Here is an 18,740-nt window from a genome sequence, read left to right on the forward strand (position 1 = left end):
ATTTATGGCCGTGTACAGCTCGCTGAGTGCCTGCTTAGTGCCATTCTCATTTTGTGGTGGGATGTAGACAGCAGTGATGATTACAGAACTCTCTTGGTAGATAAAAAAGTATACAATTTACCATGAGGTATTCTAGTTCAGGTGAGCAAAAGCTCGAGACTACCTTCACACTTGAAGCAGCTGACCAGTTGTTTTTTACAAAAAGGCATACCCCTCCCCCTTTGATTTTGCCCGAGTCCGCTGTCCGGTTGCGACGAAGCATGGAGAAATCCTTGAGTTTTATGTCCATATCGCCCGTCAGCCAAGTTTCTGAAAAGCATATAATATTACAGCTTTTCACGTCCCATTGGTAGGAAATGCTCTCAAGTAACTGGACATTTGCCACTTAAACGGAAGGGAGTGCCCGACGATTTTGTCTGCGTTTGAGTCTAACAATGACTCCAGCCCTCCTCCCGCGTCATCACTTGCTGCGCTTTGGTAGCCCGAACAATGGAGTAGGGTCCAGTGTAAAAAAGGGAACAGCTGAGTCGGAGTTAAAGTAGGAGCCGAAATCGAGGTCGAAGTCGAGGTTAGTAGCTGTCGATTTGTAGTTCAAAAGTGTCTTGGCTGTCATAGGTGATAATGGTGTGAGCTTTCTGTACAGAAAAATTATGGATAAACACGAAGAAAGTCACAAAATAGCAAAGTGGGGTTGGAACACGTAAGATGTCGACCATCTCTGTCGGCGCCATCTTATTATTCTTCAATTCTTACGTATATAGTTTACAAATATATATTGTGTTGTTGCCTATATGGCTGATTATGATAACATACAACAGTAAATAAATGAGTTGTGAAAATAGGTTGCTTAACAATGTACACTTGTATTGGCATTCTTACATTTTAGTCATTTAGCAGACACTCTTATCCAGAACAACTTACAGTTTTAGTGGGTGCATACATTTTCATACTGCCCCCCCGTGGGAATCGAACCCACAACCCTGGCGTTGCAAACGTCATGCTCAACCAACTGAGCTACACAGGACTCTTCTAATACAAGTGCACATTAATACATAAGTATTTAGGTACTCATTTAGGTACACATTGTTAGTACAACTTTTATACTTGTTTGCTGTATGTGTAATTACACCTTGACGTGGTTTTATAGATATACAAATTAATTGTTGCTAACCTTCCTCCCAGCCTATAATTCTTATTTTAGATAACTCTTATTTGAAAATCCTTAAAATTGTGCATTGCAAAAATAATATGGCAGGATCAAGTAATCTTTTCTAAATTAAAGATTTGAAATATCACTGGATATTATTTTACATCAGCATACATCTATTGTACACAATCATATCTACACAGAAACTTTGAAATGTTAAAGATGTAGGGAGTGAAATAGTGAAATGCTTAAACATGGAGTGCTCTGAGTAAAACAATCACAAAAAGAAGTCAATTTAGCTTTAAATAAATTTAATCAACAATTTTCGTACAACCTTTGAGGAAATTACATAGTCATGTTGTCCATGATACGCCTCATGCTCATGAACCTCATGCCACCGCTCATGCCTCCCATTCCCATGCCCATCTCTCTGAAGCTCCTGTACTCTCCAGGCCTCATGTACATCTGCCTGCCTCTGTAGTGGGGCTGCTCGTACATCAGCCAGTGACCGTCCATCACGTTGCAGGACTGGCAGTCGGACATACGGTAACGGTCCATGATGGAGTCACAGTCATCCATCATCTCGTGCATCTGACCTCCGAAGTTCTCCCTCTCATAGATCCTCATCCTGAAGTTTCCTCTGTGCTGTTAGTGGGAAAGAACAGGTTTCATTGATCAGATAAATTATATATAAACCTTTGTAATAAGATAATTTTATTTTCAATGACAAGATAAGTCTATTTTAAGATGACATATTTTCAACCTACCATGGGGATCATGCGGCAGGACCTGATACCATCGGTAATTCCCATCATACTCTGGTAGTCAGAGTACTCTCCCCTCCTCATGAAGAACTGGTTTCCCATGAAGTTGGGGCGGTCATACACCATGAAGCAGCCGCTCTGAACTCTGCAGGATTGGCACCTGCTCATGTAGGAGGACATGTCAGGGCAGTCGGAGCTGCACTCATAAGAGCGGCCCTGGAAGTTCCTCTCCTCGTAGAAGGTGGCCTGAAAATAAAAGGGAAAGATTTCTATGAATTAAACAATTGTATGAAACAAACATTTTAGAATTGCTATTCAGTCACACTACTGGTAACCAGGTTATTGTGATAGTTTGGGGTGCTAGAGCATTAGAGCTCTATGAAATTTAAAGTATATATAAAAAACTTCTAAGAAACCTTGCCAGTGCTTACCCTGCCCATGTTCATGCTGGTGTTGGACATGTTTGCTCACTGTGCTGCTGGTTGCTGCTCCTGAACTGACTTCCTACCTGGTTTAACTCTTTCTTTTATACCTGACCAAACCTAAAGAATCTCTAGCTCCATTGTTCAAACCCCTGAATCAGCATCATGCTGTAGAGGCCTACTGAGGCTACAGAGGTTACGTCCACATTTTCAGGGACTGGGTCCCTCAGTCTTTAGAAAGACTGTTTCTCAATTGACTGTTTCGCAAACAAAGTAACAAAGCCTTTTCAGAGTTTACAACAGTTAGTAACAGCCTTGAAATGGAAGGTTCTCCATACATCGTGCAATACTTTCCTATGGTTTTTAATCTTATTTGAAAGATGCCTTTTATTACATGTTGGTATAATGACTCAATGTTATAGTAGAGGAAATCACACATTTTGACTTAAGAGTGAAAATCTGGGGTTAACCTGTTAGGTTAAACGATGTGTTATTACTCATGTTTTGTTCACAGTGTGCTGACTTATCGTAGACTGACATTCCTAACCAGTGAATACATAATCAAAACCTTTGTGGTTCATAATCATGATTCTAGAGAAACTGTTACAAAACTTTAAATTGTATTTTCTATTTTAAAAAGATAAAAAATACATCAATAATATTTACATTTTGTAATTCCTCTTAAGGACATTGAACGGGATCTTAAGCGCTTACACATTTTTAACATATTTAACACATTTGTAATTCTTAACATATCATACGAATTGCAGGTAATATTTTTTCAAGACTTAACGGATGACGTTGTTCACAATTTTCGGGAACACGTTTTGGCTCGTGAGCACTACTGGCAGAAATTATACCATACCTTTCCAGCATCACTTTAAGTTACATAAAACAAGAGTTACAAAAATAAATTAGGTAACACTTAGGTAAGGGTCTGTAAAGGGTTAACACCCCCTAATGTCGATGTCCGGGCCCTGCGGAAATTTTATTAGCATAATAAAAATATCCCCATAAAAACCTGTCAGTTATAGCTAGAGATATCAGTTGTTTTGCATTGGATGCGTCTCACTCCACTGGATCCGCCTAAGTATGTCACACTTCCGGGTCTGTGGTGAAAGGTGACAGAGCTAGAGCTGTTTTTTTTTTTTGGGGGGGGGGGGGGGGGCTAGATCAGCTTTAATATTGCAGATAGATTGTAACGTCCAGCAATGTAATTGTCTGCATCACTTTCAATCCCCCATATGTTTTTTTATTTCTTGCATATATATATATATACAGGGGTGCACATAACTGGTACGCAGGTACGCAAGCGCGACAAAAATCAGGAATGCGTAATGCCACTTGTGTTACTACGCGCCTTTGCGTACTTGACCGATCTTCTCATCTAACCTTACACATGACATGTTGCTTGTCAACTACTGTCAGGGATGTCCAAAAAGCAACAGACATTAAGCAGCTTCTTTGGCGTTTCACCACCTACAAAGAAACGCCAACTGGAGCCAGAGCCGAATAATTACTTTTTTCGGAAAAGTGGCTCCAAGATGTTCAAGGTGTTCAAGATGTCCAAGGCTTGAAGCTAACGATGAGCGCACTGAAATGTGGTGCAATATTTTCCTCTCAAATCCACATCTAGCAGACAAAACAGGTGCATTTTATAAAGGCTCAAAGAATTTCAACCATCCTTTATTTGACAAACATGAAAAGAGCAAGGACCACACGAATGTGGCGCAAGCCATTGCTAAACAAGCTAGCCGATAAGAAATGTCCAGTCGCCCACTTGCCAGATGGCGAGACAAGCTGAATGAAGAACAGCGGCAAGCTCTGTTTAATATTTTTCTCCTCGCCTTTCATAAAGCTAAACACGCACGTCCCATGTCTTCCTATTCTGAGGATGTTCCTTTACTGAAGCGGCTAGGAGTAAATGCATATCATTCACGTGAAGGGGGCACACGGATCATGCAGAGCATCGCTCACACCATCAGCGGGGAGTTACGAGCCAAGTTGCAGTCTGCTGAATTTTGGGGGCTGCTTTTTGATGGATCTGAGGACATCAAAAAAACTGAGCAGGAAATCGTTTACATTGTGTCTGTGTCCAGCAACGGAGAGTTTACTTCGGACTTTATTGGACTGATTGAATTGGGTGCTGACCGAACCGCGCAGGCCATAACAGACGGACTTGTGAGACTTTTCCAGGACACAGGCTTGGATGACTGGACAACAAAGTTGGTCGCTGTGTGCACAGACGGGGCTGCTGTCAACGTAGGTATCTACAACGGCGTTGTGCCAAAACTCCGGCAACTTGCTGCGGTTGGAGACTCCCTTGTGCACATTCTGTGCACCGCACACACACTGGAGAATTGCGCGAAATCAGCTGATCGCAACGTTCCTTACTGTGAGACATTTAATCGCTCTGTGGTCAAGCTGCTGCAGTTTTATTTACAAAAAGGTGGAGCAAAAAACTGCTGCACTGAATAAGCTATGTGAAGAAAATGGGATCTCCTTTGTGAAACTGGGTAAGTTTCATAATATCAGATGGTCTGCATGGAGGCATGAAACACTGTTAAAAATATCAAGACTATTGCCAGCCATTAAAATGCAACTGGTTACGAGTGATAACAGTGACTTGCAGCATATCTGCACAGAGCGTTTTCAGTGCTTTCTGTCAAACATGCTTGACATTTGCAACATTTTGAAGACCACATCCATTAGGTTTCAGAAGGAAAAGCTGACCATTGGAGAATGTAAGGATGATGGTGGCCATTGGACAGTTCACACTTCTGCTTGATGGTGAAAGCCACAGGGCACACACTGTTTCCAATGCTGATGCTGATGCTGACAGAGACAAGACACACTTACTCAGGGGGCTACGAAACCCCTACCTGTCCCAGACCTGCTGTTTTCAACTCTTAATGATCGGCTATGAAAAGCCAACTGAGAGACCTGAGCCCTAGGACCATACGTCGGGACTACCGGCCGTGGTGACTCCTTGCTGTCCCCAGTCCGCCTGGCCTTGCTGCTATTCCAGTTTCAACTGTTCTGCCTGCGGTTATGGAACCCCTACCTGTCCCAGACCTGCTGTTTTCAACTCTTAATGATCGGCTATGAAAAGCCAACTGAGATTTATTCCTGATTATTATTTGACCATGCTTGTCACTTATGAACATTTTTGAACATCTTGGCATGGTTCTGTTATAATCTCCACCCGGCACAGCCAGAAGAGGACTGGCCACCCCTCATAGCCTGGTTCCTCTCTAGGTTTCTTCCTAGGTTTTGCCTTTCTAGGGAGTTTTTCCTAGCCACCGTGCTTCTACACCTGCATTACTAGCTGTTTGGGGTTTTAGGCTGGGTTTCTGTACAGCACTTCGAGATATTAGCTGATGTAAGAAGGGCTATATAAAATAAAATTGATTGATTGATTGGTTAATTGAAGAGTTTGAAATCAGATATGACTCCCTCAAGTCATGTGATCATTTCTTAGTATTTGATCCTTCAACATGGCCTCAGGAAATGCAAGACCTCCACAGTTTAGGAAACACAACCGTTTGCAGCATTCTCAAGAAATATGAGGCCACATTGCAACTTGACAAAGATACCACTGTGACAGAATGGATGTGCTTAAAGCAGGCAGGAAAACGCCTGGGAGCCTCTTCTGTGTATGACTTGGTCCAAATAGTAAATACAAGTAACCCAGATGCTTACTCCAACATCAACAAGGTGGTTAAGCTATCTCTTACACTGCCTTTAAGCAGTGCAGCTTGTGAGAGGGGATTCTCACATCTCAACATAATAAAAACCAAGTACAGATCTCGTCTGTCACATGCTCGTCTCTCAGCCCTGATGCACATTCACCTGTCAAAGCAGACCATAGAGACATTTGACCCAAAGCCTGCTGTTGACCTGTGGACGGAGACAGCTAATCGGAGGCTCAACCAAGGACAGGGAGGTGCATCTGCAGCATCTTCATCATCTACCATGCAGGAAGCTGAAGCAGAGGACAGTGGTGGCGGCACTGAGGAGGACAGTGAGGAAGACTGCACTTATTAAGACCACGCTACTTATGGGGTGAGTACCAGACACCATCTGCTGGTACTCACCTGAGTAACTCACTGAAAAAGTTATGTGCACCCCTGTATATATATATATATATATATATATATACAGTGGGGGAAAAAAGTATTTAGTCAGCCACCAATTGTGCAAGTTCTCCCACTTAAAAAGATGAGAGAAGCCTGTAATTTTCATCATAGGTACACGTCAACTATGACAGACAAATTGAGGAAAAAAAATCCAGAAAATCACATTGTAGGATTTGTAATCAATATATTTGCAGATTATGGTGGAAAATAAGTATTTGGTCACCTACAAACAAGCAAGATTTCTGGCTCTCACAGACCTGTAACTTCTTCTTTAAGAGGCTCCTCTGTCCTCCACTCGTTACCTGTATTAATGGCACCTGTTTGAACTTGTTATCAGTATAAAAGACACCTGTCCACAACCTCAAACAGTCACACTCCAAACTCCACTATGGCCAAGACCAAAGAGCTGTCAAAGGACACCAGAAACAAAATTGTAGACCTGCACCAGGCTGGGAAGACTGAATCTGCAATAGGTAAGCAGCTTGGTTTGAGGAAATCAACTGTGGGAGCAATTATTAGGAAATGGAAGACATACAAGACCACTGATAATCTCCCTCGATCTGGGGCTCCATGCAAGATCTCACCCCGTGGGGTCAAAATGATCACAAGAACGGTGAGCAAAAATCCCAGAACCACACGGGGGGACCTAGTGAATGACCTGCAGAGAGCTGGGACCAAAGTAACAAAGCCTACCATCAGTAACACACTACGCCGCCAGGGTCTCAAATCCTGCAGTGCCAGACGTGTCCCCCTGCTTAAGCCAGTACATGTCCAGGCCCGTCTGAAGTTTGCTAGAGTGCATTTGGATGATCCAGAAGAGGATTGGGAGAATGTCATATGGTCAGATGAAACCAAAATATAACTTTTTGGTAAAAACTCAACTCATCGTGTTTGGAGGACAAAGAATGCTGAGTTGCATCCAAAGAACACCATACCTACTGTGAAGCATGCTTTGGGGCTGTTTTTCTGCAAAGGGACCAGGACGACTGATCCGTGTAAAGGAAAGAATGAATGGGGCCATGTATCGTGAGATTTTGAGTGAAAACCTCCTTCCATCAGCAAGGGCATTGAAGATGAAACGTGGCTGGGTCTTTCAGCATGACAATGATCCCAAACACACCGCCCGGGCAACGAAGGAGTGGCTTCGTAAGAAGCATTTCAAGGTCCTGGAGTGGCCTAGCCAGTCTCCAGATCTCAACCCCATAGAAAATCTTTGGAGGGAGTTGAAAGTCCGTGTTGCCCAGCGACAGCCCCAAAACATGGAGGAATGGGCCAAAATACCAGCAACAGTGTGTGAAAACCTTGTGAAGACTTACAGAAAACGTTTGACCTGTGTCATTGCCAACAAAGGGTATATAACAAAGTATTGAGAAACTTTTGTTATTGACCAAATACTTATTTTCCACCATAATTTGCAAATAAATTCATAAAAAATCCTACAATGTGATTTTCTGGATTTTTTTTCTCATTTTGTCTTTCATAGTTGACGTGTACCTATGATGAAAATTACAGGCCTCTCTCATCTTTTTAAGTGGGAGAACTTGCACAATTGGTGGCTGACTAAATACTTTTTTCCCCCACTGTATATATATATATATATATATATATATATATATATATATATATATATATATATATATATATACACATACATATATATATACACATACATACATTTGGAGAGTTTGGAATCTGATTGATTGATTGCTTCTGTTGACAGGTGTCTTTTATACAGGTAACAAGGTGAGATTAGGAGCACTCCATTTAAGAGTGTGCTCCTAATCTCAGCTCGTTACCTGTATAAAAGACACCTGGGATCCAGAAATCTTTCTGATTGAGAGGGGGTCAAATACTTATTTCCCTCATTAAAATGCAAATCAATTTATAACATTTTTTACATGCGTTTTTCTGGATTTTTTTGTTGTTATTCTGTCTCTCACGGTTCAAATAAACCTACCATTAAAATTATAGACTGATAATTTCTTTGTCAGTGGGCAAATTTACCAAATCAGCAGGGGATCAAATACTTTTTTTCCTCACTGTATATATTTCCCTTTATTACTTTCCAACCCCACCATCCCTTCCCTAATTGGAGTAAACTAGTGAACAACAATGCTTAGGCCTCTACTTCATGCTTATACATACTATATACATTTTATGGACACAGTCAATAATTATATTTTGTTTGTTTTTACTCCTGAACTTCCTCCGATCATTTTCATGATGTCCATCTGGTATACTTCTATATGCCATATCTTTCTAACTGTGCTCTTTCACAAAAGCTCACAATATATAACCAATATACTTATTATGGACACAGCATGTCTTACACTAGTTATCTTGTTGTTATTATTTGTTGTTATTAGTCCCATCCTTCAGCTCCATTCAACACCTCCCATCTATCTCTTAACACCATCCATATTAGATTTCTATTTGCCATATATTTTTCAACTGTACTGTGATGTTTTACAAAAGTTCTGAACCTTTCTATTCTCATTGTTTCTACAGTTTGTGAATTGAAAATAAACATTTTTGCTAAAAGTATTATTATATTATTGATCGATTGACTATGACTTTTCAGATCACCCAGTAGTGCTATCTGCACTGTCAGTTCCATGCAAATATTGCAATCCTTCAGCCATTCCTGTACCTGTGTCCAGAAACAAGATACTAATGGACAGTACCAAAACAAATGATCTAATGATTCTCTCTTCACAGCCAAATCTGCAGAGCTGGGAAGATTGTATCCCCCATACAAATAACATTCTATTGGTAGCAAGTTTTGAATCCGGCGTCGTTTTGCGTATCAGTTCATAAACACTATGCCATGGAATTGGTACGTCAAAAATCTCTTCCCAACTATTTTGCAATCTATATGGGACGGCTGTCACAATTTTCTTTAACCAATTATGTTCTTTAATGCAAGGCCGACAGACAAGTTCCTTACTTTTTCCTCCTTCCACTTTCCTCTTCCATTTTTGCGGTAATGATTTCCTTTTCAAATACCTGAAAGTGAGGGGTTGTAATCTGAATAAAGGGAAAAAGTCCCTTCTTGAACATTGGGTGAGACAATCTTACTAGTTTGCTAGAGAACCAGTTCGGATTTAAGTATAATTGTTGTATGACTGAGCTAGAGCGGTGTTTGTCAGACCATGAGACATCCCAAAAATCGGTCTTCTCACAAAATTGTCTGAAGCGTCCGAACGGTTTGGCCTAAAAACTATTATGACCCCTCTATGGAAAGATGAGACTCTATGACCCCCACAGGCCTCACAGGACTCGTCTGAAGGTCCCCCGGTACCAGTTGAAAAAATTAATGGAATTATGTATGGAGACTGTTTAGTGGCAAAAATAAGGGGTTAAATAAAGTTTCCTTATCTTTCTTATATCTCTCATATATAGGACAGACACTTCAGAACAAACTTCCTTTGAAGTTTTTAGGGAGACAATCTGTTGTTCCATGTAGTGAATCTGTTATTCAATGTGTTTGTATGGGCTAATAGCAATAAGGCCAAAAATATATTTTCATCAAATATTTGTACAATATATTTTTTGATACTTAATGAGGTCTTAAAATTCAAAATCAAATAACTAAATGATCCTTGGTATGCCCTTCTTTAAAAAATCCATATAGATTAGTAGAACGCCCCACCCCACATTTCAGTTCAAATTAATCAAAAGGACTTGGCATGTATTTATTATTTATATGTTATGTTTATTTATACACATTTCTTCTTTACACATTTTTGTTGCCCATTGTTCATGAGCAGAAATAGATCTTAGTAATAAAAATGTACACAGGTAAATGTTTTACACAATATATTGTATATCTTACAACACAAACACACATACACACACACACAGTCTTGTATAACTAACCTTGTGGGGACACACAATTCAGTCCCATTCAAAATCCGATTTTCTCTAACGCTAAACCTAACCCTAAACCTAACCCTTACCCTAAAAATAACCCTATCTCCTAAGCCTAACTAATTCTAACCTTAACCCTAAACCCCCTAGAAATAGCATTTGACCTTGTGGAGACTAACAAAATGTCTCCAGTTGGTACATTTTGTGTTAGTTTACTATTCTTGTGGGGATCAGAAGTCCCCACAACTACACTACCAGTCAAAAGTTTTAGAACACCTACTCATTCAAGGGTTTTTCTTTATTTTTACTATTTTCTACTTTGTAGAATAATAGTGAAGACATCAAAACTATGAAATAACACATATGGAATCATGTAGTAACCAAAAAAGTGTTAAACAAATCAAAATATATTTTATATTTGAGATTCTTCAAATAGCCACCATTTGCCTTGATGACAGCTTTGCACACTCTTGGCATTCTCTCAACCAGCTTCACCTGGAATGCTTTTCCAACAGTCTTGAAGGAGTTCCCACATATGCTGAGCGCTTGTTGTCTGCTTTTCCTTCACTCTGCGGTCCGACTCATCCCAAACCATCTCAATTTGGTTGAGGTCGGGGGATTGTGGAGGCCAGGTCAACTGATGCAGCACTCCATCACTCTCCTTCTTGGTAAAATACCAATACTTCAATGCCTCTAATGTTAATCTGCAGCTGATTTTCTTTCCAGGCCGAATGATCCCTGCTATGCATCAAGACACCATCCATATTTACCTCAAGAGAAGACAGAACATAACAGTTTAGTTGAGTTCATTTCTAATCCAAGAAATCCATATAAGCATATGACAAATTATTATGTTTTACCAATTATTCTTAATAATAATTTCTAATATACTCCCTTTATCACCCTATCAACTACACCGCAGATTCACAGGATCGGGAAGTTAGACCTCAATTTCTGTTAGGGAAACCCTCCACAGACAGAGAAATTAATGGTGTGAAAGTCAGGTGATTCTTGAACTTCTGGAAGATCTTGAAGTTCTTGGATGTTCTTGGAGGTCTGTCCCTCCGCCGAGGGAATCAGCCAAAGCATGTAGCTCATTAGTAGCATTCCCCTTGCCATCGTCTCCCATCACCTGATTCTGGTTAGCTCCAGCGTCCTTGTCACGCCCTGACTCAGGGGACTCTTATATGTTGAGTCAGGGTGTGTATATTCTTTGTTGTGTATGTTCTATGTTGTACGATCTAGTATGTATGGTTCTATGTTGGCTGGTGTGGTTCCCAATCAGAGGCAGCTGTCGTTTGTTGTCTCTGATTGGGGACCATACTTAGGCAGCCTATTGGCACTAGTGGGTTGTGGGATCTTGTTCCGTGTAAGGTATGTTGTGTGTGCTACCTTGGACTTCACGTTTCGTTTCGTTTATTGTTTTGTCGAGTGTTTATTAAGTTAAAATAAACATGTATGCATATCACGCTGCGCCTTGGTCTGACCCGTCCTTCAACGAACGTGACAGTCCTCAGCTCCCTCATCTCTAGGTCGTCGGTTTCCTCGTAGTACTCTGTTGCAGTGGTTTAGATGATACCAGGTCGATCTCCCCTCTATCCCTACATCTGTTGGTGTAGCCTGGGTGATGATGTATGGTCCCTTTAGCTCTGAACCTTCTTCCGTCACTAGAGTCTCGGATCATGCAGTCCTTCTCCATTTATCAACATCGTTCTGTGGAGTGTGTCCTTCTGGCAGCGTACCAATAGGGATGTTGAGAGTCACTGCTGCAAAGACACATAGACAGACACAAAATAAAACAATGCTCCGCATTGGCGGTGCCATCTTCCTCCTCTGGGTTGGAACACTCCTACAGTGGGACACATGGATGCAGGTATCTCTCTCTGCTACTTTCCCCTCCATCGATGTAGCCAGCAACTCCTAGTACTGACCTCTCCACCTAGGTTTTGTCCATCTCTTACTTCTGTAATCATTTACCGCCAGTCTCCAGGGCGCAGACAATGCTCCTATTCTCCTGCTAGGTTGGGCAGAGAAGTCTTCACCAGTGGGAAGAAAGTCTTAAGAACATTGTTAGGTGAGACACAGTATGCTACTGTACCATGTCTTCTCATCAGTTAGGAAAAGCCTTGAGATTAGGAAGTGCACATTCTTGCATCTTGTTGCAGTCCACTAGTTTCATAGACAGGCCTCTTCTACACCCTGCCTCCTACTACAAATACACTTGCACATAAAACATTTAATCTAACCCATAACACATTAATTACTACTGCTCATATTCTTAGTACAATTAGCATATTTACCAAAAAGTCCCAATAGACCAGTACTTCCCCCCTTTGGACACATGACTCACATCGTGATTCATGCGTTCAAAAAACAAAACAATGTTGCCTGTTAAACCAAAATAATAAATGAAATTAAAATGACAACCTTTGATAATACCTTAACTTAATTGTATCCCATAACTTAATTCAAGGAATAGTAAAATTTACTAGCGACAGGTGTCCCTCATTCAGGACTAGCTCTCGCACTCTGTCCTTGTTATGGTCCGAATCATATATAGGACTATTGCCAAACTATAAACTTCTTCATAATTATCAGTATTATAAATGACACTTAACTCGGTATAATAAATTACCTTAAATTCCTCATCCTATGTCTCTCGGTTTTCCAGTGTGGGTGATCAAATCACACTAGAAAGTCAGGACAGAGTTCAGAGGTCAATCAAACCCTTCAAAGAAGTGTTAAATTCTATAGTGGACGAATTATTTAACAACAGTCAAAACATTTCATACATTTTGTATCCCAAGTGTACAGTAAGTCCTCATTACATTTCTTCTCAAAATAAATCACGTGTTTACCCAAAACTCACTCATAAAACAAAAAACTTCAGAGAACTCCATGTGTGTGCCCCTTTAAGACTTATCATCTCTAACCCGTTAAAACCCCCTAAAATCAAAATAAAACCCCTATATAACCATTATAATAGGTGGGTTGTGTGTGGTTATTTGAAAAACCATATTGGAAAACAACAAACAAAAATGGCCAGGCCTTATTTAATTTGGTAGCTGCCTCTTACGACCTAATCTCAATATCTTCATACTTATCAAACTGCCGAATGTAACTAACACCTCTTCACAAGATCATATACACGGGAACATCTGTAAAAGATAATGAAAGCCCTTTTCTCCTGGAAAATAAAGTTAACAAATTGTTAACATTTACACTTAATCATCAACAAGCATGGTGACGATAATTCCACTCTCTTCCCTTAACTCATTAATCGTTTGTTTGAAATTAATTCCTCGTGACTACTCCAGAAGAAGATGACATAAACCCTCTCAAAAGATGAAAACCACTCAAGGTTCTCTGAGTTTACAATGATTATTTTTAATTGATTACCCTTTAGACTTCATTCTTTTTAATTCTCACAATGATTATTAAACCCCAAAATCGTCTCCATTTGATCCCATATCAAATCATCATGGTATCGTTACTGGATCACTGTCCAACGACATAGGTAATATCTATTTCACCTTAGATTGTTCCTGTCACCCCTCTAAATGTAATATTTAGTAATTCGCGAATATAATAAATTACTACGCGTAAATAATCAGTGATATGTGATCTCCTACATCTTCCTTAACATACAAACAAGTACAAGTAGGGTACTTCCACCAATCCTAGAATAAAAAATCCTACTCAAAACACATCAGATAATACCACGTTTCATTAAGTTGACTACACCTTCTAATATAAACCTATAACATCTTTCCGGTACTGTAATCATCGCAACCTATTGCATTGATGTATTAAAATATAAACCTATTGTTTAATAAATCCATAACTTACAAAAAATGTATACTTCCCCATCAGCGTAATAGTCAAAACTACCTCCCATTGTTCAACGTACTAGGAACAGATTATCGTTTTTATAATTAATTAACTGTCTGCATAACTCACTGATGTTACGCAAACTATAGAATTGAATAATAATAATTAAAAATTGTAAAAGAACGTTTCCTATTCAACTATTCAGATCTCTGCCTCACATTACCCCCTGCGTCCTTTACATCCCGATAGAGCCCAGCTGGCATGACTCTCTTTCACCCGCTGACTAAATAATGGCATTAGTAAATTCTATCCACAAACCACTACTACCTAATAACCTATTTGCATTCAAATTAATAGAAAGCATTTTTTTAATACCAGTCTACTCAAACAATCCAATTTGACATTTCTCATTTCTCAATTAACCTACTTTCCTTTTAACCCAGGAAACCCTCTACAATCTCTATTATCCTCTACCTCTGTCTTTCCATCTAACGTTACTTTAGCAGGTGCCAAATTATTGTTAAATTGCATTCAAAACAAACAAAACACCTATTCACAGGGATGCCACTTTAATTATTATGTTATCCTAGGCCGCCATGCGTTGGTAGGACAATCCCTTTTGTATAATCTAATCAATGCAACCAGTGATCCGGGTCAACAGCATCACTGTAACAGTTTTGCTTTCATCCCTACCTGGGCATGAACCAGGGACTCTTTGCACACATCGACAACAGTCACCCTCGAAGCACTGTTACCCATCGCTTCACAAAAGCCACGTCCCTTGCAGAGCAAGGCAAACAACTACTACAAGGTCGCAGAGCGAGTTACGTCACCAATCGAAATTCTACTAGTTCGCACCGCTAAGTAGCTAGCCATTTCACACCGGTTACACTCACCCCCCTTTGACTTCCTCCTTTTCTGCAGCAACCAGTGATCCCACTACACCAAACTTAACCCATTATGTCCCTTAAAGCTCGCTCGAGATTAGCAAGCCCCATTTGCTAACACCCACAGACCAACACCTGGAAACTCTCCAGACAAAAAATAAAACCCATTCTCAAACAGCGTTCTGCATTTACCTCTATCATAGGGTTAAAAAACGAACTTGACAACTTTCACAATCCTAGATTGCTGTTGTAGCTTCATGTTTTGGTTCAGTGTCTCTGTTACGATATTGGGTCAGTAATATTTCTGTAGTGATCTCAGCTAAAAGTTTCTATATTCCTCAGTTAATGGTATATTTCCTACTCTGCTTCTTTCTAACACTGCTTTTTTTATCCCTGGTGTTTTTTAATACTATTTTTATTCTCTTTGTCCCCTTGCTTCACTTCCCATTAAGATAAGACACTCGCTTTCCTGTGCTTCGGCACTTTACCCTTATTTTCCCCTGTTATCAACTAAGATAATAATAATAATAATAATAATATGCCATTTAGCAGACGCTTTTATCCAAAGCGACTTACAGTCATGCGTGCATACATTTTTGTGTACGGGTGGTCCCGGGGAACGAACCCACTACCTTGACGTTACAAGCGCCGTGCTCTACCAGCTGAGCTACAGAGGACCAAGATCATAGCCACAGCTCTTATGAAACCACCAATCCGCCATTATTAGAAGTCAGCATATCTAGGTAACTGTCCTTTCTGATTTGGCTACAGGTAGAAAAACAAACATCCACTGTTTTTGTATGATCATACATTTAATTTATATCCATATTATTAATATTCAATCTATTGATTGACATTACGACCCAATTCACAGTAGTTTAAACTAGCAACTCAAAAAATTACTACCTCGAAATCGTCTCGCTATTCCGATGGCATAAGTGAGTTTTGGCCATGGTGGAGAGTTTGGAATCTGATTGATTGATTGCTTCTGTGGACAGGTGTGTTTTATACAGGTAACAAACTGAGATTAGGAGCACTCCCTTTAAGAGTGTGCTCCTAATCTCAGCTCGTTACCTGTATAAAAGACACCTGGGAGCCAGAAATCTTGATGACTTGGAGAAGCTCTGCAAAGAGGAGTGGGACAAAATCCCTCCTGAGATGTGTGCAAACCTGGTGGCCAACTACAAGAAACGTCTGACCTCTGTGATTGCCAACAAGGGTTTTGCCACCAAGTACTAAGTCATGTTTTGCAGAGGGGTCAAATACTTATTTCCCTCATTAAAATGCAAATCAATTTATACAAATGTTTACATGTGTTTTTCTGGATTTTTTTGCTGTTATTCTGTCTCTCACTGTTCAAATAAACCTACCATTAAAATTATAGACTGATCATTTCTTTGTCAGTGGGCAAACGTACAAAATCAGCAGGGGATCAAATACTTTTTTCCCTCACTGTATACACTCTGTTACACGTTTCTTCACGAACATCTGGTACCCATCAGTGGGCATTACCTTCTTTGATGTTATTATCCTTTACCCCAAGTCAGTATATCCTGTCCATCAATTATTCTAAGATCAACATCAGTAATCTCCTTTGACATAAGGAATGCAGACTCTGTGGCACCAAGCCACTTATCCACTAACTCTAACCTACTTTCCCATAATACTATAAAAACCTCATATCAGGACTCAAACCTCACTACTCTCTATCTTTATAATGTCATACACATTTATAAAGAACACATTCTTGTTCTTTGTTGATATGAACCTGCAACCAGTCAAAATCTATTGAGCAGTCAGTACTGTTAACAAATGGAAAGCACAATGTTCAGGGCCATACAATTTGTCCATTGTACAGTATACAGCCTACAATGCACTGTACTACAGTATACAATACTAAAAGGGACAAATATCTAAGGAGTAAACATGTGATCAATGTGCTTCTTCTTGTCTTTGGGCTGGGTCAGGCCAGAGCACTTTGTCGACATCACAAGCAATATTGTCCCTCCTGAGGCAACGGGGGAAGAAGCCTCTTGTAGCTCAGTTGGTAGAGCATGGCGCTTGCAACGCCAGGGTTGTGGGTTTGATTCCCGCGGGGGGCCAGTATGAAAAATGTATGCACTCACTAACTGTAAGTCGCTCTGGATAAGAGCGTCTGCTAAATGACTAAAATGTAAATGTAGATGTATCCAGCCCTGACATGATTCCTCACCTATATCACCACAGGCTAAATCCATGGCTTGCAGCATATTTATTCTGGTGTAGGGTTGTCTATCATACACTTTCCATCTGCAAGAGGAGAAAAACTCAATCGGATTCAGGAAAGGCGAGTATGGAGGGAGGTACAAGTTCATAAACTGCCCATTGATGTTAAACCATTCCCTTACCTGAGCAGCTCGGTGGAAACTGACATTGTCCCACACTATCACATAGGTGGGAATGGGATTCTCATTTAGGTCTTGACCCTGCTGCTCTTGAACCTGCTGCTCAAATAAAATATCTCTTAGATTGGCAATAAATCTTAGAAGGTGCTGGGTGTTATTTGGCCCGAGTGTAACATTGTGATGTAGAACACCATGGTTGCTGATAGCAGCACAGATTGTGACATTGCCACCTCGTTGACCAGGGACTTCAACAATGGCCCGCTGTCCAATCATGTTTCGGCCTCTCCTTCTCCTCTTTGTTAGATTGAAGCCTGCTTCATCGACAAAGATGAACTCATGGGGTCTGTCCAAGGATTCCAAGTCAAATATTGTCTGTGTAGAAATACAATATACTGTATGTAGGATTTTGTGAGTCGTACAGAGACAGTGCTATACTGTAGAGTACAATTAGGCCTACTGTATGCACTTCTAATTCACATACATTGTATGTACTGAAGAGTAATGTCATTCACATAGTATGTATTAGTACTGTAGACAATCTGTATTACAGTAAATGTTTCTGAATGTACACTTACTTGCACATACTGAGCTCGCAGTTCTTTCACCCTTGGTGAGTTGTGCTCAAAAGGTACTCTGTATACTTGTTTCATTCGTATCCTGTTACGATGGAGGACACTGTCAATTGTGGAAATGCTCACACTGTCGATTCCCTGGAAGTGTGTGTTGTTTTGTATCACTCGTTCCTGGATTTCTCTGAGTCGTATTGCATTATCTTGAAGGACCATGCCAACTATAACGGCCTCTTGCTCTCGAGTGAATATAGCTGTCCTTCCACCTACATGTGGCAGCCTTGCAATTCTACAAAAGGTAGTTGTGCAGTTACAAAACATATTTATGCTGTACAATACATACAGTGATTAACTTTACAAATGTCTATTGAAACAGCTGCATATAGTGTGGTACAGTAAATTTGCAATTACAAAAATACAGTAGTATACTGTACCTGTTCTCTTCTCTGAATGTCCTTACTATGGTGTACACAGAAAATCGGCTCAAATTGGGTTGCACTCTAAGTCCTGCTTCCCTCATTGTCAGTCCATGGACAAGAACATGGTCTATGACTGTTGCTCGAATTTCATCAGATATTTCCACTCTTTGTCTTCCTCTTCCTCTTCGTCCTCCTCTTCCTCTTTCTTGCCCTCCTCCTCCTCTTCCTCCTCGTCGCCCACCTCGCATACGCACTCGTCCTTGTCCTCTCACATTGTTTATTCTATCCATTCTCAGACTTTCTCCTTC

At 40.3% G+C, this 18,740-nt stretch overlaps 1 protein-coding gene across 2 annotated transcripts in view; it reads right to left on the reverse strand.

The window, feature by feature from the left end:
- The window catches only part of LOC311144103 (gamma-crystallin M3-like), a gene marked incomplete at both ends in the record, with an annotated part of 30,411 nt that extends 28,039 nt beyond the window's left edge, over positions 1 to 2,372 (reverse strand). The window contains 3 exons of one of the 2 annotated variants that reach the window (XM_084180075.1): positions 1,493 to 1,792; positions 1,915 to 2,157; positions 2,343 to 2,372. In XM_084180075.1, the coding sequence (XP_084036201.1) occupies positions 1,493 to 1,792; positions 1,915 to 2,157; positions 2,343 to 2,372 (573 nt within the window). Of the gene's footprint in view, positions 1 to 1,492; positions 1,793 to 1,914; positions 2,158 to 2,342 lie in introns of those variants that run through there. The other variant, XM_084180073.1, reaches the window with a different exon arrangement.
- Positions 2,373 to 18,740: the final 16,368 nt, after the last annotated feature.

This window comes from Coregonus lavaretus (genome assembly GCF_964263955.1).
Source record: "Coregonus lavaretus genome assembly, chromosome: 16".
In the NCBI taxonomy this organism is placed as follows: domain Eukaryota; kingdom Metazoa; phylum Chordata; class Actinopteri; order Salmoniformes; family Salmonidae; genus Coregonus; species Coregonus lavaretus.